The sequence below is a fragment of the Sceloporus undulatus genome, chromosome 1 (assembly GCF_019175285.1).
Source record: "Sceloporus undulatus isolate JIND9_A2432 ecotype Alabama chromosome 1, SceUnd_v1.1, whole genome shotgun sequence".
Lineage (NCBI taxonomy): Eukaryota > Metazoa > Chordata > Lepidosauria > Squamata > Phrynosomatidae > Sceloporus > Sceloporus undulatus.
Genome location: NC_056522.1, coordinates 233,128,295 through 233,150,883, shown reverse-complemented (window position 1 = coordinate 233,150,883; position 22,589 = coordinate 233,128,295). Strand labels below are relative to the sequence as shown.

At 39.3% G+C, this 22,589-nt stretch overlaps 2 protein-coding genes and 1 long non-coding RNA gene across 4 annotated transcripts in view; 1 reads left to right on the top strand and 2 right to left on the bottom strand.

Moving 5' to 3' along the window:
- Window positions 1-16,595, bottom strand: part of LOC121923965 — a 69,005-nt gene extending 52,410 nt beyond the window's left edge. Inside the window, exons 1-2 of the long non-coding RNA XR_006102498.1 lie at window positions 16,192-16,595; window positions 5,205-5,299 (exon numbers count right to left, since the gene is read on the bottom strand). This is a non-coding gene — a long non-coding RNA (uncharacterized LOC121923965). The remainder of the gene's footprint in view (window positions 1-5,204; window positions 5,300-16,191) is intronic.
- GPR39 (G protein-coupled receptor 39) overlaps window positions 1-20,200 on the top strand; it is a 196,509-nt gene extending 176,309 nt beyond the window's left edge. For both annotated transcript variants that reach the window (XM_042454908.1, XM_042454900.1), the window contains exon 3: window positions 19,677-20,200. In XM_042454908.1, coding sequence (XP_042310842.1) covers window positions 19,677-20,200 — 524 coding nt within the window. The remainder of the gene's footprint in view (window positions 1-19,676) is intronic.
- Window positions 20,201-20,584: 384 nt separating this feature from the next.
- Window positions 20,585-22,589, bottom strand: part of LYPD1 (LY6/PLAUR domain containing 1) — a 32,754-nt gene continuing 30,749 nt past the window's right edge. The window contains exon 3 of the mRNA XM_042454919.1: window positions 20,585-20,823. Within this exon, the coding sequence (XP_042310853.1) occupies window positions 20,585-20,823 (239 nt within the window). The remainder of the gene's footprint in view (window positions 20,824-22,589) is intronic.

The window sequence follows — 22,589 nt, the reverse complement described above, 5'->3', positions numbered from 1 at the left end:
ATTATTATTATTATTATTATTATTATTATTATTATTATTATTATTATTATTATTATTATCCCACACTAGAATGTCATGTATATGAACATGACCGCCATATATGGGGCAATTTTGTTGGTTCCCTCCTCCAAATAAGGTCATTCACTTTACACACAATCATCAGAAGCATATGATTGTCACACTTCATGCATTAGCATGAAGGGCAAGAGCTTGGAAAAGTTCCTTTTTTTGATTAGACCTCCCAGAATCTCCCAGGAATGTGCATTTTGGAATGTAGTCCAAAAGACCTAACTGTTCAATCTATGAATGCACTTACCTTTGTATATTCTATGAGAAGTTCATAAATTTTATAAATGGCACTTCACTTCCACCAGTGATATTCTTGCTATCAATTAAACCAAGCCAAGGACCATGCTAGCTAGGGGCTTCTGGGGCTTGTAGTCTTAAAAAAGCATCTTTTCTATGGTTTTTGAAGGGCACTTCACTGTCACAACAAAAGTTCTTGTTTCTAACTAGCTTCAGTCCTGGGAAAATAATAGAGGCATTTTATTGTAGATAGACTGTATTGTAGATCAGTAGCTAGACTGATGTGCTTGTCAAATACAGTGCTAGTTTTTAGATGGATTCTGAGACTTCTAGTCCAGAATCCTGGAGTTACATATATATTTTATGAATAGAAAGAGTTATGTCTTGTAGAGGTAAAAAGAATGGGCTTAGAAATGGCTTATAACAAAGGGTTTGTTTTCTTTAGTATTGCCGTAATAGCAAGTATCAGATTTGGGGACAATTTAAAGGTAGTATATATATATAAAAACAAGAATCTGAAATAAAATATAATGCCTATACAGGATCACTTTTGTATCCCCTAAGGCTCCTGCAAATCTCCCAAATCTCCCCAAACCGCCCCCACCAATTGTTTTTAAATTTTTAAAGTACAATTTCATGTGCGTTTGTCCTAAATATCATGCATAAAGCCCCTCCCAAACACACAGAAATGTTCAAAAAGCACTTTTTAACACCTCTGGAATCCCTCTCCTTTTCAAAGTACTTTCATTTCCTTCCATTTTTCTTCAAAAATGTCAACATTGAGTGACAAGACCAGTTGTTGTTTTGGAGGAGAAATGAAGGAAAACCATAGTATTTCGGCTTGCTAGGGAGCATGGCTTATTGGGGCTGGGGTGGGAAAGTGCCCCCTGGTTTCCATGCCCTCCCCTGGTCTATACAACAATGTTGGGGGATGACAACAACCATTTCTGTGGCAATAGAAGATGATATGCATGTTGTTACTATGTTTTGTTGTTAAGAGTGACATGCTAGTTAATGTGCACATTGTCATTGCTGGAGAGACAAAAACCACATGTGTTTATTTACTAAGAGATGATAAAGAAAATGTCATGGCTTCTAGCTCTAGCTTTCTAAACAAGAAATATGTGAGACAAATAACATATCCATGAGTAAAACCACTGCTTCTTTCCCTAAGCCATTCAGTGGTGTTACTAGGATTAGTGCAGTAACTCATGGTGTTACCTGCCATTGACGTCTTCCCATATCACACTATACAGAATCCTTAGTAATGTTTTATGTACTAAGATTACTCATTAATCGTAATTCTGATATATCACTGAATATAATGGCAATAGTTGTGACATAAACTAGCAAAATTAAAATTATACCGTACAAATTACAATATCATAAGCACAGCCTAAATGTATTTGCATTTATGTAGTTTCGTGTGATTAAAGTGAAAATTTGATAATATGTGATGTTTTAAAAGAAATTTTCAAATGAGTAATGGGGGTGGGTGGGAACCCTTTCTCCACACACTGGACCTCACCCACTCATGCCTTCTGCTCCACTGTTTTAAAGGGATGTGGGTGAATGCCACTGCTCACTTCTGCCAAAAGGCAGACATTTTGGGAGAAGTGGTGTCACACTCTCTTGGGATGTCACGTGGTGTGGCTCAGACCCCCCCCCCCCGCGTTCCCCTATTGATGCCCATGTAGCTGTTCACCAAGTACTGACCCATCCATAATAGTACATAATAGTAACCAGAGAAATCAGTAACTATGTACACACTTTATTTTATTTTTTAAAATTCTCTGCCTGGCCACATTGAGTAACTTTGGCCTGTTACAGACGGCCAAAATAATGCTGCTTCGGGTCTCTTTGGGGGTATGCTATTTAAATGATGCATGTGTCCTAAGAGTCCAGAGGTTGCGCCAAAGCCACACTCCATTCCTAAGCACTGGAGTGCAGTTTTGGTGCAGCTTCTGGATTCTTAGGATGCATGCGTCATTTAAACAGCATACCTCCAAAGAGTCCTGAAGCAGCTTTATTTTGGCAGTCTGTAACATTCCTTTGTAAGCAACTAAGACCATGCGTTTAGAAGAGCTACACGTGAACTAATAAGCATATAATATATAGACGAAATGAATATTAAAATGAAACATTTTAAATTTGATGGATTTTATGCAATTACATAGCATGACATCAAATTCAATAGTGGTGTTCATTAAAGTGAGCAAATGTTTGAGTATTTACTTTGAAAATCATTGCCTTGTGTTAGCACTAATACAAAGCTGTATTTGAAACAAAGAGCTTCAGGGGTTTTTGCCTAAGAAATCCATGCACCCTGTTGCAAATGTATGTGGTTGTTATTCTGCTAAATTTTGCTCTCTGAGGGGGAGAAGCAAATGGTTACCTACCCAGCCAGAATGCATAGTACCCCTGAACAACCACAGAGTTAGTTTTCAAAGGACATTGTATTTCAAATTAATAGTCACCCCACTCATTTTCTTATTTTGTGTTTTTCTCTCCTCTTTCCAAATCCTACTTAGCGCTGTTGTTTTCTTTCTTCTTTCTTCTCCAACTCAATATTCTTGGGCTGAAGTCCTGTAGATGCACAAGTCCCATTAGGTACTAAACCTCTGTGTAAACAGCAGTGATTCGGGGTTTTTATTTCCTCTCCACATCCATCCTTTGTTCATATTCCCCCAACACATACTTCTTCAAGCTTTCCTCACTCTTTTAACTGGCTACTTTGAGATGAACATCTCAAAGGGTCCTTGGAGGAGTGGTGAGTGGTACTCCTGTGCCACCCTTTCTTAAGCAGGCAGTAAGCAGAGCAACAACAGTAATAGACTGTGTCACAGTCACAATGCTGGCTAGCTTTGCTGTTTCTGAAGTCAAAGGAGGCATAGATGGAGGGCTGATACTTGCTCTGCCCCTTCTTGTGCAAAGGTATAGCTGTAAATGGCAGCTGGCAGTCATTTGCCAGGTGCTTCATAGCTGGGTTAGCATCTGGGTTTTCTTCTTCATGCACAGCAGCTGGCCAGCAATTGTCATGCTTCCATCAAGCGGAAAGCTACCTACTGCAAGCCAGATATTGTAAGCAGTGCTTGGCCAGTTTTTCTTGTCTTTGAGGACAAGAGATGAACGACAGTAGTGGTTGCTTGCTCTGCCACACTCCCAGCATGCTGCCCAGTACAGGAGTCATGGCATACTATAGAACTAGGCTGACCACCAGTGTGTTTAGAGGATATGATGTGAATTTCAGCAGTAGCAGTATCTTTCTTTCAGGCCTATATATTTAAACTGCAGAAATATGACCATTTCCCTATTAGAGCGGTAAACCTTTGCTTGTTCCATCCTTATATGCAAGAACAAAAAAATTCAAAAATCTTCATCCCACAGGATGAGATCACAAGAATTTCTGTTTAATTTTGGGTCATTTTTCACATTAAACCCCCCCCCCCCATGTATGGGACAAACCCCAATATTTTGTGAATAAAACAGTGTCTTTTGTACAAAAGGCACAATTTTCTGTAAAAAAAACACACAAACCAAACAAACCAATGTTTCCTAACACTTAGTGAGGGGCGGGGGAGTCCCTAAAAGTGAAAAACCACACAACGACTAACCATTTTTCTCCACAGACTGTCTTGCATTGTCAAGATACCCTTTTCACCTGAGGATGAGAAAATTTGCAACTGTCCTTCACTCTGTGCCAGCTTACTAGCTTTTTATGACTAGGGCTGACATGCGGTCTTAGACTGCCTCAATATTATGATGCCCATAGCATCACATCTGCACAGTTCTTTAATGCCTCAGCACTGTACCATTCTTTTTCAGCTGTATTATTCATATAGCCATGGAAGTTGGGGAAATCCAATGAGGATACTCCTCTCTTCCACCTTCTTCATAATGACTCACAGTTTAGTACATCTTTCCTTCCATTATTATTATTATTATTATTAGAAAGGCTGGAGGTGGAGGAAAGCGGTATCTAAATTTTATAAGCTTTCTATAATTAAAACCTGGCAAGAGCTAACTATATATCAAAATGATAGGAAACTGTTGTCACTAGGGAGACTGGGGCTTGCTATTTGGACTGTGTGGGAACCTGTGTGCCAAAAACAATTGGCCGGTGAGACTCCACACAACGACAAGTGTTATGAATTTTGTTAAACTGACAATTTCTTAGCGAAAACATCTGTCCTTTATATGCATTACGCTAACCACAATTATGTTACTGATACTTTGGCTGGTTTTACACATATGAAACATCTAGCCCCAGAGACCTGTAGTTGCATTCTGTTCTGTCATCTGCAAAGCAGTTAGATATGCTGCAGTGGCTTTGTTCTTCAGATACATCTGTATGGGCCTGAGCATTAGCAACAGATTTTTTTCCCTAGAGCTCCAATGTAAAAGCAAATGGTCTGCAGAGGTAAGGGGGACTTCACTGAAGAGGACATTTGTAAAGTGTCTGCTTAGCTCTTAGGGCCGTTGGTGGATTGAAGAAGCCAGCAGGTAAAAGTGGAAATAATTTGTTGTGGAAAGAATTAGGACATTGAGGAATTCTGGCACACACAACAGTATTGATGATAAATGCATTCATGCAGTTATTTCTTTATGGCATAATAACAGTATCATGTCTCAAGAGTTCCACAACAGGCTGTGTGAACAGCACAAAAAAGTTTTAGCACCATATATTTGTTTCATTTTTTTAATCAAGCATTTATAAAATGCCTCAGATTTTGTAAGCACTTCTCAGAGATTAAAATAAAACAAACTGGTAACTGCTTGCAGGCATGCAGTCTCACAGGCACAAAACAAAATGAAGAAGTAAGGGGAGAGGACAGTTAAGCAAATCCAGGAACCATTTCTTCATAGTGTATAATCTCAAAAACATGCACACTACTAACCAGAAGTTTGTGAGGAGAGGGCAGTTGTAGATGTCTCTTTTCATATCTTCCTAATGGATGGCAGTATTTACTTCTCCACTCTGGGTCCATTCCAACTGTGGAGTAAGCAAGGTGGTTGTAGGTTCATTTGAATCACTGCCTTGACCACATCAGCTGAGACACAAGCCAAGGCCAGTGGTAGTGGCAATAGCCTCCCTTCCCTCTGGCCTGAAAGAGATGAGTTCTGGACCCAAGGAGGGCTCCTCATAACCTGGCAGCACTGCCAGTGTTGATCTGCTGAGGACCCTCAAACAGTGATACTTTCATGCAAGCTTAGAAGTGGGGCAGCTATTGGAATTGCTTCAGCATCTGAATGATCTGATCCAGGCTTGCATGAGACAAATTACCTTACCCTGTCACTTTAATTATCTAGCAGCTTCCATGGACAACCAACTCTGGTATTTCCTTCTCCTTGACAGTTCTCCCAGCTTATACCTTCAGAACACCCCCCCCCCAATTTTCATCCTCTTGCCTCTTCTCTGCTGCTGTCCCTCAGTTCTTTGTTCTCTTTTCTGCTTAAATTAGGGTTGTTGCCTGCCTTTGTATCTTCGCTCAGTGATGGCCTTCTATCACATCATTAGCTGCTAGTTGGTTGGTCTCTAGTAAGTGGAATCAACAGCATTTAGTAGAATGATCATTAATTGTTCTATCACAAACTGACCTTTTGATTTTTCTGCTCATCAGCAGACAATTAGCTGCACTACTAGGATTCTTAACTGTGACTTCCATAACAACACTAATAGGCATGTTGGTAGGCTACCCATGGCAGACCCCAGTCACAAACTATGAGCTAGAAATCTCATAAAACCTTACGGTCATAACAGTGCTATATTACATAACTTTCTATTTTAACATTTCCCTCAGACTTTGTAGAATCCCCACACAGCATAACAGAGTTGTAATAGGAACAGGGGACCCTGGTGTCCTTGAAGAATTAAATTACAAACAAAAAACGAATATGGGCAACCATTTTATTGTGGTTTTGGTGTTGTTATTGGTTTGTGTCTTTCTTCAGCAAGAGAATTATGTAGAGATTTCATCTTCTAGAAATCTGCCTTTTTCAACGAAGTTGTGCCATTTAATACTGTACCACAATGCAGAGAGGAGGTAAATTGAATTAAGGGCCTTTTGAATATAGGCATAGCAATTTTTAAATAAGGCTTTGGAGGCCATGCAATTCCAAAGGACCACTGAGAAACTTGGGGAGGGGATGGGCAGGGGAACCAAAAATATGAAAAACAAAAGGATAAGAAAAAGAAAGTGTAGCTGCTCTTCGTTCTATTTATGTTGGTGTCCAACTTACCACCAAAAGCTACTCAGCTCTGGAATATTCCATGGAAGGATCTGCACAGGCACAAGACCCAACTGTGTGAGGGTACAGAGACCATGGAGAATAATATAGACGTAGATATAAAGCTGTGTGTGTTTGCTTGTATCTCTTAATGTTCTAATTTATTTTCTTTTGTAAATATCGACAAAGATGAAGCAAGGTCAATAATGATGTCCCTGATTAATAAATTGTGATATTCACCTCCAACATTATCAATATCATTTGCCTCTAATTAGCTATAACAAATCTATGCCCTTGAGCAAACAAACAATAAATCATAGAAATAAAAGCAAAGCATGTATGTAATTGCCCTTCTCAATTACTGGATGCTTCATTGTGTTGCTTATAGATAAAAGTAGACCTGAGGGTCAGTGAAGATGCAACCAGGATGATAACACAGATTGGGCAGGTATTCACATTAGAGAGCCAAAGTGGTGTGGTGGTTTCAGTGCTGGGCTAGGACACTGGGAGACCAGGATTTGAATCCCTGCTCAGCCATGGAACTTATTGGCTGACCTTGAGCAAGTCACACTCTCTTAGCCTCAGAAAAAGGCAAGGACAAACCCTCTCTGAACAAATTCTACCAAGAAATACCCATGATATGGATTCCTTTCAGGTTGCCCTGTCATAAATGACTTGAAGGTACACAACAGCAATAACTATTCACATTGGAGAATGGATGTAAGGCTCCCTATATATTGCCACCATTGCCACTAGTGAGGGATGATGACAGTTGCAGTCCAGTAATTTCTTGAGTATGACATGTTCCCTATTCTTGTAAAGAACAGTAGTAGAATATAATCCATCCATCTATCCATCTATCTATTAAAATAGATCTATCTATCCAATAAAATAGACATGCTTTCTCTGTATGTTCCTTTTAAACCTCTTTCCTACCACCCACTGCCTCGTTTTCTTGCTTAAGAAATTTAATAACAGCAGATAAAGTGTCTACATGGTAGGAAATCCTCTCAGGTTTTTCAAATAAGCTTCTCTTTAGGATTTTATGATGCTAGTTTTCCTAAATAACTAAAGGGTTATATTAAGAGGGAACTAGTGGTAAAGCATATCACTACTGTTCACATATAAAACCAGTTTAACTTTTAACGCGCGCGCGCACACACACACACACACACACACACACCACAAAAGTAATTTTTAAAAACTGAGCCACATCCACTCTTGTCTGTCCTCCGCTTGGAACTCAGCTAGCCATATGCTTATGTTCCAGTGACAATTATCACTTAAATGTCAGTGTACAAGCAGATGCTGAGAAACCTCATTTGTGTCATTAATTTCATGACCAAAAAAGTCGCTCTTTTTTGGTAGTTAACCTTGCTAGTACCGACACTATTTTTATGAAGGATTTGATTTAGAATCACCTATATGCCATCAGCCATCAGAATAATTGGTGTATCTAGGAGGGACTATTGAGATAGAAGGGTGTGTAGAAACAGTTAATCAGGGTGGACATGAACATAAGGAAATAATGTACAAATTTCAGCACTCCTGTGACAGTAATCCTAACCTCATTGGATGAGTCCAGTCTATGGGATAATTGGTCTCTAGAGAAGCTGCTGTGAGAAAACGCCTTGCTTAGACCTTAAAACTTAGAGGAATAATTAGAAACCTTGTAAGATGCAGGCCTATCAATTTTGGAATAAGCAAGTACTGCAGCATTCTTCGTTGTGCTTTGGATGTTCATTGCTAGAATGTGTTTTAAAATCCTCAATAAAGATGTAGATAGTAATGAATTGAGCTTGGTATCCTGTTGCCTGGAGGAATGTTTTTGAGTCGTAAAAAGGAAGAATTGTTAAGGGAGAAGTGACTGCCAAGTTTCTTCTGTTCAGTGCCAGTGAGGCAGAGTTACTTTGCTGGCAGTTAATGCACTAGGTTTACTTCACTGCAATGCCAAGTCACTTAGGAAAAGATGATGGCATGAAATATACTTTTAAGAAAAGGCGATAGTTCCTTATTTAACATGAACTCAGTGGTTTCATAGTCAACTTGCATGTGTATTAAAAAGATGTACATATATACTGCCTTAGGTATTTAAGTGGTAAGTGATGCAAACAAAATAGTCAAAATAGGATAGTCAAAAATTTGGTCAAGTGTGAGTTCTCCTGGATTACATTTATTAGTTGTTTCTATGCATAATCTGAATAATTTATGTTTTTTCAGCTACTGCAATAACTTGGTTGTTATATGCAAAAAGATATTGTAGCACCTTTGAGACTAACTGATAGAAAGAAGCTGGTAGCATTAGCTTTCATAGTCTGGAATCTACTTACTCAGATGGTTGTTATAGTAACTGTTAAGTTCAGAAGGAAATTATGTGTGTTTGATAATTTAATGAACCAGTTGTAATTCTGTATTAAAGAAGCAATGGACAGCTAATGGCTCTACAGATGTTACTGGACCCCAGTTGCCATTAGGACAAGCCAGCATTTCCAGTGGTCAGAACAATTAGAGCCTATTAGCTAACTCCAATTGCTAGTCTCAACTACAGTGGACCCATTAAATTAATGGGAACTTAGTAAGTCTACACTTACGTAAGTTCCATGGTTTAATGCTTCTGCCCTAGGAGTTTATTGCACTGCCCTTTTCCTTCCTTTCCTCCTGAGATAGGTGTGGGATGAAAACTTTTAAACACAGATTTTATCACATCCCTCCATGATCAGGCAGGAGACATCCTATACCTGATCTGGACTTCTCCAGCACTTTTTGAAAGAAAAGGATTTTCCAATTTTTGCAAGGTATGGGAAAAGCCAAGATCGGGTATAAGATGCCATATCACCATAATGGTGAACCTATGGCACGTGTGCCGGACATGGCATATGATGCCATTTCATGCAGTGGGGACAGGAGGAGGAAGAGGCACGTGCCTGTTCCTCCTCGCCAATCCTCCTCGGCCTCCAGTTGCCTCTCTGGAGGCAGCTAAAGACCGGGGACAGTGCAGGGGGAGGAGGAAGAAGAGGAACACTCCTGTGCTTCCTCCTTCTCAACCCTTCCCAGCCTCCAGTTGCCTCTCTGAGGCAGCTGGAGGCCGGGAAGAGGAGGAAGAGGTGTACACCTCTTTCTCCTCCTTCTCCCCAGGCCTTCAGCTGTCTCTGGAGAGGCAGCTGAAGGCCCAGGAAGGTGAGGAAAGAAGTCGTGCCCCGAAAGACCTGCCCCAGAGGGCAGAAGTCCCGCCCCGGAAGGCAGAAATCCCGTCCCTTGCACTGGATAACACCTGGTGCCAGAAGACTTTCTAGTTTGGGCATTTGGCCCCTGGAAGGTTTGCCATCACTTCCATATCGGGTATGGGATGCCTTCTGCCAGGGAAAGGAGGTGTGTAATAAAACCTGCATTTAAAAGTTTACATCCTGCACCTAGCATCGGGCGAAAAGGAGGGGGAAAATAAACTCCCTAGTTAGGACTACCAATTGGATTTATTTCTTAGAATCTAACAAATGTTGGAAGTCTGCAGATTGCCTAGTCCTGAGAGCCAGTGGGACATAGTGGTTTGAGTGATGAACTATGACTCTGGAGACCAAGGTTCGATTTCCAGCTCAGCCTCCTCTGAAAACTTCCTCTGAACAAATCTTCCCAAGAAACCCAAACTTTTAAAGATGTTGACACAGTTGATGGGGACCTCCCCAGTACCCCCACTTTCTTTGGGTAACACTTGCAAGATCAGGCAGAATCAGGAACCTGTACCTGTTAGGGATCAGGAAATGAGGAACAAAACTGCTGCATTTTTAGTGGTTTTGTGTAGCTTCTGACAGTTTTGGGGTCAAAGATACTTTTTTTTAAAAAAAAGAAATGGGTCTGGAAATATAGAAGATATTCTGGAGAACTTAATGGGCTACAAAAAGGAGGTTGTAGGTTGCCTGTGGCCATGTGTCTTACTTTCTCCATCCTTGTAGTGGGTGGACATGAATTTCTGGAGTTAGTACAAGGCTAGTTTGTGAACCACGTGTGTATTCATTCTACGTACTGTTTGTACTAGGCCAGAGGTCTCCAAACTGTGGTCTTTAAGGGATTTTAGACTTCAGTTCCCAGAATCCTAAACTGCTGGCCAACATGGCTGAGGCTTCTGGGAGCTAAAGTCCAAATATCTTAAAGGGCACAGTTCGGGGACCACTATACTACGGCTATGGAGTTAGTATGCCAATCCTTTGACTCTTGATACCTGTATTTTTCTATTATGTGACTCCTTGACATCACAGTATTTGTCTTCATCTGGGTCCTGAGTTATGGTGAAATGCTCAAATACAGCTGACTTTATGGGAAGCCTCTTTGACTTGGTCAGTTCATATTCATATTTATATTATTTATTATATTTATATTTAAAATACCTGTCAATCAAAAGTAAATATTTTTGCTGAATATATATATATATATATATATAATAAAAATATTGCTGGAATTCTATACAGCCCTTGTGTAATAGGTAGCACTCTAATGATATTGCTAGGGGGTGAATTCTGAGGTGACTCTCTCTTTAAACTCCACTTACCTCTAAGCAACTGCTGGGACCATTCCTCTGTCAATTGAGAAGCAGCTGCCTGGTATTCCCACCCCTCTCATGAGTGGTCTCCAGCGTGAAAAGGGACCTGTTTCAAATTCCTTTCATGTCAGGTATTGCTCATGCCAGGGGTGAGAGAGAATGTCAAGCAACTGCAGCCCAAGCAACAGACGGATGGACCCTAACAATTGCAGAAGCTGCTTACCTGTAAATGGAGTTTGGGGAGCTTTCATGGTCCCTATGTAATACCTATACTAAGGGCTGTGTAGAGATTTTGAATAAGTAGTAATTGCAAATGTGCAACTGTAGGCTGTTGTTGTTGAGTACCTTCAAGTTCTTTCCAGTGCATGGTGAACCTAAGACAAAATCACTGGGTTTTCTGGGGTTGAATGTGACTTACTCGAGCTCATCCAATGGGGAACTGAATCCTGATCTTTAGAGTGTTAATCCTATGGTCAAACCACTGCACCATGTTTGTGTGGCTATATAGGTTACTGATTCACAGTTGCCTAAAAAGGGTCAGTATAAATGATTTATTTACTATATATTGTTATAAGTTTTTATTTTGAAGCTGGTACATTTCTGCTCACTTTGCCTCTGCCTCCAACCAAAATTGCTTCCAGCTCTAGCTCCAGCTCCATGATTCTGACCTCACAGCCCTGGCTTGTATAGTGCTTATATCCATGCTATGCTGGCCATTGCTTTTCGCTCTGGTAAGAGTCCACTGGCCCTAGCCCTTTGCTTACTCAAACGGTTAGCTCAAAGAATAAAATTTGTGTCATCCAATGGTTCTTGTTGTTCTAGCTCAGAAATTAAGAGAGAAAATGGAACTATTGCTCTTCTTGCCTTCTGATTAAATTGTGGCATTATAAAGCATAATCTATACTTGGACACAGAATATGTGTCACGAACAAAACAGGTGCCCATTCTAATAGAAAATGTTACTTCTTGTTTTATAAGAACATTGGCTTTACTAGTCACTTAAGCCCATTCAGCCCATTTATAAAGCAGTGGTAGCTGCTATACATAGTCTATTACATCCCCCATGATTTGTCTTACTAAAGTTTGTTATCGGTTGTACCAGCACATTAAACAGAGTGAAAGGATTTTATACTTTATGCTGTTATTGCTTGAATGAGAATATAAGGCTTTCCCCTGGAGGCATAGGGTAATTCCTGAAGCATCTGAGCCAAAATGTTTGTTCCCATTTCTGCAGAAATAAAGAACATGTTTTTTTCCCTGGGTTAGACAGATGAGCAATTACTTGTCCTTATAAAAATGACAAAGTTTACACACACGGTCTTCTGCCTGCCCCTTGAAAGACTAACCTCTACAGTACTGTACAAGGTTATCATTGGCTCATTTTTCACTTGCTGGTTCCTTCAGAAGAATCTAAGGGAGAACCTTACATGCATAGCAGTTTATATTCTCAGTGAAGGTCAATGGCTTCTCTTAGCCAAGACTATGGCTAAGAGAAAAAACAACCAATGCATTGTTTTATTTTGTTTTAATTTTGCAGTCAATGATTTTAATTTTGATTTAAGGCTGGACAGATCTTTCTTAAAAATGTAACTTGTAAGACCTGAGCAGGACTATTGATGACTATGGTTCATGGAGGGCTGTCATTCATAGGGCCACCGTAAGGCATTTTGATGGCAGTTAACAACAACAACAACAATAAAATCTAATAACATTTTGCAGATATTTCCAGGAAGCCATAGCTGGAATTCTACACCAAATAAACATCTTCATATAATTAATTAAGCCAACACAACCTTGAAGACTCAAGCTAGGTAACGATAAATAGGCCATGTTTAATTTAACAGCCAATAAAATAATTGAAGCAGAACAAAAACCTTGATTGACTCATGTTAAATATTCTATGGTCTGAAACACATGGGCCAAAAAGTGCAGCTTCCGGCTGCTCCAGGGGCATGCTGTGCAGATGACGCATTCCCCTGGATTGACTGGAAGCTGCTCCACAGCCACCTAAGGTGGCCTGAAGCTGGACAAAAACAGTGGCGAAAAGCCATTCCTTGTCAGCAGCAGTGGCCGGTTTGGAGACCACAGCACCTGGTCACTGTGGTCCTGGGACGATAGGGGATTGATCTGAGCTGGAGTAACCAGAGACCACTCCAAGCTACCAGTCTGTTTGACCCTTATGTCTTTCATCCAAATACAGTTCACTTTGGTAGTTATGAATGTGTAACCATCGTTGTTACATGGCTATGCAGTGACTCCCAACCCAACCCCACATCCTTAACTTACTGAGCAGCAACAACTGTAATTGATGAAGATCATTTCCCATTGATCTGGAGATTATGCTACCACACCCTCCTGTGAGCAATTTCTGGTATGACAGGCATAAGCAAGGCCCCTGTTGCAATTCTCCTTCATGCTGGAGATTTCTCATGGGAGTGCTCGTAGGACCATCAGCTAGATGCTTTTTGACTGATACGGGAATAGAGATTGTGGGGACTTTCATGGTCTCCATGTAGTCCTTAAACTAGGGAATACATAGGGATCGTAAATATGAAAGTCACAAATGCAAAATTCTAGGATCCTTTGTTGTTGTGTTGTGTGCCTTCAAGTTGTTCCTGGCGTATGGCCACCCTGAGGCGAAACTATGATGGGTTTTCTTGGCAAGATTAGTTCAGAGGAGGCTTGCCATTGCCTTTCCCTGAAGCTGAGAGCATGTGACTTGCCCAAGGTCATCCAGTGGGTTTCCTGCCCAAGGGGAAATCAAACCCTGGTCTCTAGAGTTGTAGTCCAACACTCAAACCACTACACACCTTACTGCACAAGAAAAGAAAGCAGATATGGAGCTGAAGAGTAGCAGCTTTCTCCATGCCTTTTTTCATGATGTCATAGTGCTTTAATTCTCTTCCCACAGGAGATGATCATTAAAAGTGAGTTTTTTATCAAGCTGATTTTTTTAGCAGGAAGTGAACTTAAGCGCTATGATGTCATGCAGTAAGGCAGGGAGGAGGCCATTATCTCTGGCTCTGTTTCCATTTTCTTTGTGCATGTGATAAGGGTGTAGGTTATACAGTACATTCATTACTGGCTTAATGGATTCTGGCCATACATCTCTCCTTAAAGAAGAGTCTCTGAGGATAAAATAAGGGCAAGATAGTCCATGTCATCTTGAAAACTTCTTTATGCTAAGGATGGTAAAAGTGTGGCACTCCAGATGTTACTAGATTGCAAATCTCAGCATTCTTCACCATTGACTAAATTGGTTAATGCAGTCCAACACCTGGAAGGCTCACAATTTGCCCATCCCTGGTCTATATACCTGAATCTTGCAGAAAGATGGTATCATTAAGGAGTGTTCATGATCACTCTTGGACATCAATATGAGGCAAATATGCAGGCTTTCATTATTATTACTTTGGTAAGTAAAGGTTCCAGTTTTGGATGGACCTTGGCAAAATGTTTTCAGTCTCCCGAGCCCACACTCTCCATGCTGCTGCCACTGTTCCTTTGTAGCAGCACTAAGAAAGGGAACAAGGTGAATGATGACTGCTGCTTTTTCTCCTTTTACTGCACTTGCTTAGAATTTAGAGACAAATAGGTCAAAATAATGAGAAACAGCAAGCCAGAGGTTGCCACTGCATGCAGTGGACCCTGACACTGGTCTCAAGCCTACACATTACAGTCAAGGCAATTATATCATGACTTTCTGGATCCTAGTTTCATAACCTGGTTTCTAGATAAAGAAAGTTATGATGTAACAGATCCTGGAAATCTTGCACTACAAAACCTGAGAGGGGAGGAGGGAAGACATAGCACATAGGGCAGAAAGATAATTTACAATGCATGGCTTATTGGATCAATATTATTTTTCCAAACCAAACTAGAACTTTCCTTCATGACAACCATCACAGGCTTGGGTGGTGAGGACATGAGAGAGCGCCTCCTCAGTGGCTGTTCCCACCCTTTGGAACTCCCTTCCATGAGAACCTAGGATAGGTTGACCTCCTCCTTGCTTTCCTTTTGCCAATAGGCAAACACATTTTTATTCAAGCACACTTTTAATATATAATCATGTCAGGGAGGCTTTTATATGGGATGTGTGCTCTAGTTATGTTTTTAAACTTTTCATGTTTTCTATAATTTTATATTGTTTTTAGTTAGATGATTTCAACTGTTTTTAAATTTTTACTGTAAAGTTTTAAAACAATTTTAACTGTGAGCTGCCTTGAGTCTCTGTGGGAGAAAGGTGGCATAGAAATGAAATGAAACTAACTAAATAAGCACAGGGGAAAGCAATTGCAAACCTCCTCTGAACAAATCTTGCCAAGAAAATCTTGTGATAGGGTCACCATGATTCAGAAACTACTTGAAGGAACAAAACAACAATCCCCATCATAAGATATTCTAGATCTCTTTCCTAAATTTTCAAGTTTTGACTTTTTAAAATGTGGTTATAACAAATTTAATCCCTCCTGCTATTTTAGCATTATGTTCTGGCTGTTCTGCAATTTTCCTCAGTTCATCATATAATTCTTGGCTACCAGCCTGAAAAGAAGTCCTCTAAAGGGTGAATGTTCAAAAAATCAATTTAGTGGATCCACCTTCTTTTTGAAAAATGATAAAGATTGTAAAGGTCTGCATGTCTTGAGTGACTCTTCTATGCCATGGTTCATTGATCATTAGTTCTTATTAATGATTTTGACAGCACAGAGGAACAAAAATGAGGGCATGACCTCACTGTTCTTTTACACGATGAAAAAGCAAGAGCTGGTGGAATGTCTGTCTTTAAAAATCAGGACTGTAGCATTAGGAAGTGCAAAACTGAACTGGTACAGGTGGAGTGTAAAACACTAGATTAATAGACAAAATCATCTGAGTAGTTGTATGACCTACCATTTATTTAAACCACTAAATCAATAATACACACAAAGATATAGCTATGGGATCACTTGCCTCAATATGTACATATATGTTCTAGGTGTTTATAAGTGCATGTATCTCACATATGCAGAAAGAGAGAAAGAGAGAGAGAGATGTTTAAAAAACAGGTTGAGGATATTATATTTTGTATGGAAATTATTCAAAATGCAGTTGCTTACCTACTAAAATGTTATTCAAACATTACTTACCCAGTGTGAATCACCATGTGAAGAGGGTAGTGGCAATTCCACCCCCTCCATGAAAAATCACAAATCTGACAAGGAGAGAAACTTGTCCCATTGGAGACGTGCTGCAGAAGCACTCTGATTTTCCAGCATCCTTGCTTTAATGAAGGTTCTCTGCACAAACAGGAATGCCTCTCCAGGTTTGTTGCTTTCCACATGAAGAAAATGGCAATAAAAGGGATGTCGGCTTAGGAATACCTGTATTCCAGTGTTAATTCAAATCAGACAATACCCAAAACAGGGTGGTTCAATTCAGAATTCCCTCAAATTGCGGTTGTACTAATCATAGTTAAGAGCCTACAGCATGGATTGACCTTTCAAATTATGAGAAAGCAAACTTGTTTGTATGTTTTTGTTATCCATTAACCCAGTACTTGACTTCATAAATTAACTTACTCATAGGGCACTAGTGCTTCATGGCACAGCAACAGCCTTAACTATGGCAGGTGAAGTCACATATATGGCAAACACAAAGCATTAACTGCAGTTTACAAACTAACATCAAACTCTTACAAGGCAGAGCAGACAGAGGTTCACATGCTTAAAACACACAATAATTTGTGATATCAGATTATACTTTGAAATAGTACATTTTAGCAAGCTTTGGGATAAATCCTGTTGTTACTCCTGGTAAAGTAGGCACACTGAGGCAATGGGATTTATCTGTGTTTGACACACTTTTCAACAATGGCTTCAGTGAGTCCACTCCACTGAGATTAACCAACAGGAATCTGGCCATTATATTACAAGACTGTTCTGGTTATGTGTTCAGACTCTAGATGTGGAAGTAATTGAATATCTAACAGTAGTCACCTCTTTTGTTGATGACCTTGACTAATAGAAACACATGGGTATGGGCACCACAAATGTGACTTTTGGGGATTTTTACCCCTTGTCATATAACATGTACATACTAAGAGATAATGGGAAGTGAAGCATTATGTCAAATTTGAGCTACACTGCCTGCTATTGTCATTTGGATGAGCGAGAAGAACAGATACAAAATAAGTAGTACAATTTGTACTAAGTGGCAAGCAGGAATATGAATACATTAGAAAGAAAATTCCTGTTTAACTTGGCCATTTATGGTTTCTTTGTTATGGCAAAGGGTGAAAGTGCTAGGAACTGCTTCTATTACAAAACAAAGTACTGTTTCCATTACAAAACTATTAAGTATCTGTTTCTATTACAAAACTACAGTATTTCTTTGTGATAATGGCGACATGCCTTTATGAAACCTAGTGTAAGAAAATCTGCAAGGATTTTGATATAAAGAAAACTTGTCATTGTTATGAAAATTAATCTCTTTTATTAACCAAAGTTAAACATTCAAATCAAAAGATTCACAAAACAATCCATTACACACAATTTATGACCAGTCCTGGATCTTCCAAGCCACTGCTCTGATTTTTTAAAATCTCATTTTTGTCTGTACATTCATATTTATTGTTCTTTCAGAATTACCAAATTTCTTAACATTATTCAAAACAGCCATTTTCCTCCCTGAAATGAAATTTTGTACTACTTGATTTATTTTGCTCCTTTTATTTATATTTTAATATTTCTAGTTTATTTCTAGATTAATATTGGCAGTAGCAGAGTTGTTTGCAATTTTGCCAAGGAAGCAGGCTGAGTTGTATGACTTGCTTTAAAGCAAACAGAAGCTTTAGTCAAGAGTGTGGTGCAAAATGCACAAATCAAGGGAAATATTGCAATGGATGGGGTATACGTCTGTTATTGAAAGTGTTTTGTTTTACATATAAGGCACATTTGCTGCAAAACAAGTGACACCACTGCAGGGTGAATTGGCTGAAAACTTTGGAATTGCATTGTAGGAGTTCAATAATTCAAGGGATAAATTTAAAATCCTTTCCCCAATACCACTGTCTCCTTTAAAACAAAACAAACAAACAAGAACTTTGAACTACATTCTTCTTTACATTGTCCCTCTCAGGGACAGAATTTCCTCTTAAATACAACCAATATTTCAGCCCCCTCCAGAGGTTTCCTGTAATCATGTGTCCCTTGGTTCTTTTGAAGAGAAGTGGTACAGGTTAGTCACTTACAAACCAGGGTTCAAAACTCACCATTGCTATAAATTTCTCAGAGCTTAAAAATTAACATTGTAATTATCCTTCCAGTAACTAAAACATGAATAAGTTATATTGTGATTACACTGTAATGAAGGATAAACATAACTACTTTTTCAGTATAGCTGTATATTGTTTTAGTTACTTTTATAGTTACAGGGTGTATGTGATCTCACTAATTAAGTGTGTTTTATACCACAAGCTTGTAACATTCTAGGTACCTTTGAATAACAAGTAACAAGTAGTTACTTTTTAAAATTAAAAAGACTTCAATTTCAAATTTTAAAATTATAATTGTCGGGAACCATACCTAATTACTTTTAGGAATACCTTTCAAAGCTCTGGAAGTTCTCAGCAAGCCACTGTGTTTTCAGTAAAGATAATGTGACATTTTCACATGGTAAAGATTAAAATAAGGCAAAGCACAAGAAACACATTTAATATTTTAAAGAACTACGTAAATGCTTAATATTCCTGTCAGCTGTGGCAGACAAAGCTCTGCTAAGTGTCTGTACCTTTTCCTTTGCCATAGCCAACAATAAGAAAGCCACAGTGGTATGCTTGTGGCTGTCTGTGGTTGAAGGAAAATGTTGTAATGTCCATGTTCTTAAAATAATAATAATAATAATAATAATAATAATAATAAATAATCATCATCATCTGGACCCTATGAAGTAGAGAAAAGAAAGAATGAAAGAGGAACCCAAAATGCTTGGATATCAAAGCTCTGAACGCCTTCCATATTATCTGAAACACTGTCTATGGTATGTCTAAGAGGGTTCTTTTTTCCTGTTCCTTTTATTCCACAAATTTCTTTCCCAGATGCCTATTATATACTCTTTGTCATAAAAAGAGCCATTCATACTGTACGCAAAAATATCTTCTGTCAGAAAAAAGTTACCAAAAATAATGCCAAATATACAGTTGTATGCATATTTGTTTTGTAAAATATAAAACAGAATCTGATCCTCTTTTGGGTATTGCCTGCTCTAATATGGCTGTATTTTTAATAATGCAGAGGGGAGTAAAGAGTTGAGAAGGGGAAGGAATCATAGATAACATTTTAAAGAATGCACCATCTTTGAAATAATGTCTTTGAACTTAACCAATGCCAGGGAGTAAAAAAGAAATGCTATCTTAAATATTACATAATACTTATCAGAACCCCGACTGCAGTGACCTTGAAGAGGCTTGCCTCTTCCCCGTTTCTTAGAACAAATTTTGCTAGTGGCAGAAGAAGCTGTCAAGCAAAACACTGAAAAATTGGTATCATTTCCTAGCCAGTAAATGCAGGACTGATACTAAATATTTTATGATTGGTTTTCACATGCTTTCTCTTTCTCCACTCCTTGCTTGCAGGAATGATTGTTGCAACTCTGGCAATATGCTGGCTGCCAAATCAAGTTCGAAGGATCATGGCCGCTGCAAGACCTAAGCAGAACTGGACCGTCTCCTACTTCAGAGCATACATTATCCTTCTCCCCATAGCCGATACTTTCTTCTACCTCAGCTCTGTGGTGAACCCACTGCTGTACAACATCTCCTCCCAGCAATTCCGGAATGTCTTTCTTCAGGTCCTCCGTTGTCATCTGACGCTAGAACATGCCAACAAACAGAAGTTTCTAAAAGCCAATCTGAATTCGGTAGCCAGTAGTAGCCGTTACCGGCGCCCATTGATCTTCATGTCATCCAGGCGCAAGTCTTCTACCAAGACTGCTAACAAGGTTTTCTTAAGTACTTTTCAGAGTGAGACCAAGCCTGACTGCAGTTTGCAGAAAATGAGTCTTGAATCACTGGAGCTGAATGTGAAAACAATGCCACTGGAGACCAGCACAGACCCGAGTCCTTCTAACCAGAATGGCCTTTGTGAACATGAACTGTGAATTTTCATAAAACATAAATCAGATGATACACCATATGCTAAAAATGGATGTTTAAAAACAAACAAGCAAAGGGGTCACAGTCTGCAGGTTGCAACCTCCAAGTTTAAGTGCTTGTTTCAGTAGACTAGTTTCCAATAACATTAATGAATATGGGTTCTGCATGGGTGAGTGTTAATTTTTGTTTTGTTTTTAAAGTGCATCTTGGAAATTCAGACAACTATATCTATTCCTTCACTAAGAAAGTTGCTGAAATTTTGTTTTCAAAATTAAATTCTTCTTTCAGCATCTGGATGCAAACAGCAACATTACAATGGAAACCAGCTGTGTCTTTGAAGGAAATAACACAGGACGAATGATGTGACCAAAATACTCTTCCATTAGAGTTTAGCAGTGTACTTGTGATAGAAATGCCAAGCCAGAGAGCAGCATGGTTGTTAATACACCAGCCCTGGGCATGCTGCCAGAGTTTCCCCGCTTCTTTGGCCTGGGCCCATTGCAGAGTGGAGTATTGCAGCAGCTTATACAAACAGAGTTTATTTTCCCTGGAGTACAGAAAGTCTGGTATCCGGCAGAGGTCATGAGGCAAGCTGCAGAGGATGCGCAGGACTTGCGATACAGGATCCCTGTGACACAGAACAAGAGTTTATTTAGCTTGATATGAACAAACATGCTTTCTATTGCATGCTAGCCTTTTTTATATTTGAACAGATTGCCAAGTTTTTAGACATAGTGGTTCTGATTCTCAGTACATTTCAGGGAATTTGGTCCACTATCACCTGTTGTGTTTTTAGTAGGAAAGACAGAGCTCAAGTAAATGACATTATTCTGGAAAGCTCCCCTGTCCCCTCTTTTATTTTAGTTTCCCATAAAATCTGGAAATGGCAAAATCAATATATTTTGACATAGAGCACTTTAAAATTTAAAAACCTCTTTATAAATAAAACAATACCAATTTAAGATCTCATCAGTTAATGTGATTATATTCAGGGGATGTTACAAGAATTTTCAGGAGAATCTGTGCTTGTTTTAATATGTTAGGGTTGTTTGGGTGTTTGTTTGTTAAGTATTTTAAGGAAATTCCCCTCTGCACTGTTTCTGTGAAAAACCCAAACAATGAAAAGCTCACGGGAAAATTCAATAAAGGAATCTCTCCATACTTGTAAGTAAGGTATTGTAGAATAAAGAACATTTGGAAAGAAATGGTGTGCCTGGTAGGAATATCTTTAGAGGTTTTTCTGTACTTTCTTATTTTTTAATTGAGTGAAACAGAGGACATATTTGACATTAACATTAAAGACGTATTTTAAATGTTTTATAGTGATTATAAAATAAACACCCATATTTACAAGAAAATAGTGTGCATGTTGTTTTCGTAGCTATGTACAGTAGCTGGCTGTGAATATCCTCTGAGTCTTTTCTTTCATGTGGCCTGATAGAAATTCAGCTTTGGGCTTGATAAATAAATAATGTGGTTATCTCACTCTAAATGTCCCTACTTCCCTTTCTCAATCAGTTTCCTTTGGGACCCAACGGGAAGTAAGGGGGCAGGTTGTACTAAGCCTATGTAGAACGACCCAGGGACGGGGGGGATCAAGACCTGCCTTTTTGTTGTTGTTGGTTTTGTTTCAGTGAAAGAACTCAAGACAGATTCCTAGATCATGAGACATACTACAAAATTCTACAAAGGTGGAATTATGAAAGAAGCTCCTCTCCCTCATCCATCCCCTGCCCTGTACCATTTGGCAGCTGCTGCTTCCACAAAACACTTTACTAGTTGTCAGAAAGTATGAAGTTGCAGATACACAGCAATGAAGTATCCTCTAGGATCTCCTGAAGGATCCCCTGGAGGATGGTGCCAGTGCTCTGCAATAACCTCCACAATAACAAGGAAAAAATAACTTACAACGGTGTAAGTTGGACTTACTGTATAACTTAGTAAGAGGAAGCAAAACAAATCTGGAAAAACAACATGTGCATGTATTCCACCAGAATGTGCAGAACTGAAGCTTAGGGCTGATACAGTCATTTTTTTCTGAAACAGTATGCCTGCGGTGACACACAGTAATTTCACTCTCTCTTGCCTAATCTACAGAACACTTCTGTATCTGCTGATAAACAGTATTTTATAGATAGGAAACCACAAACATAACTGAGGAGTTTCATGCAAGCTGGTAATACCGTATATTCCGGAGTATAAGACGACTGGGCGTATAAGACGACCCCCAACTTTCCCTGTAAAAATATAGAGTTTGGGATATACTCGCCGTATAAGACCCCTCTCCTTAAAATCCAAGGAGGGAGAAGGCCGGCGACCTTCGCGCCAGGCCGCGGCGCTCCTTCCTGGGCTCCGCGGGGCCTTGGAGGAGGGCCAGGCCGCGGCGCTCCTTCC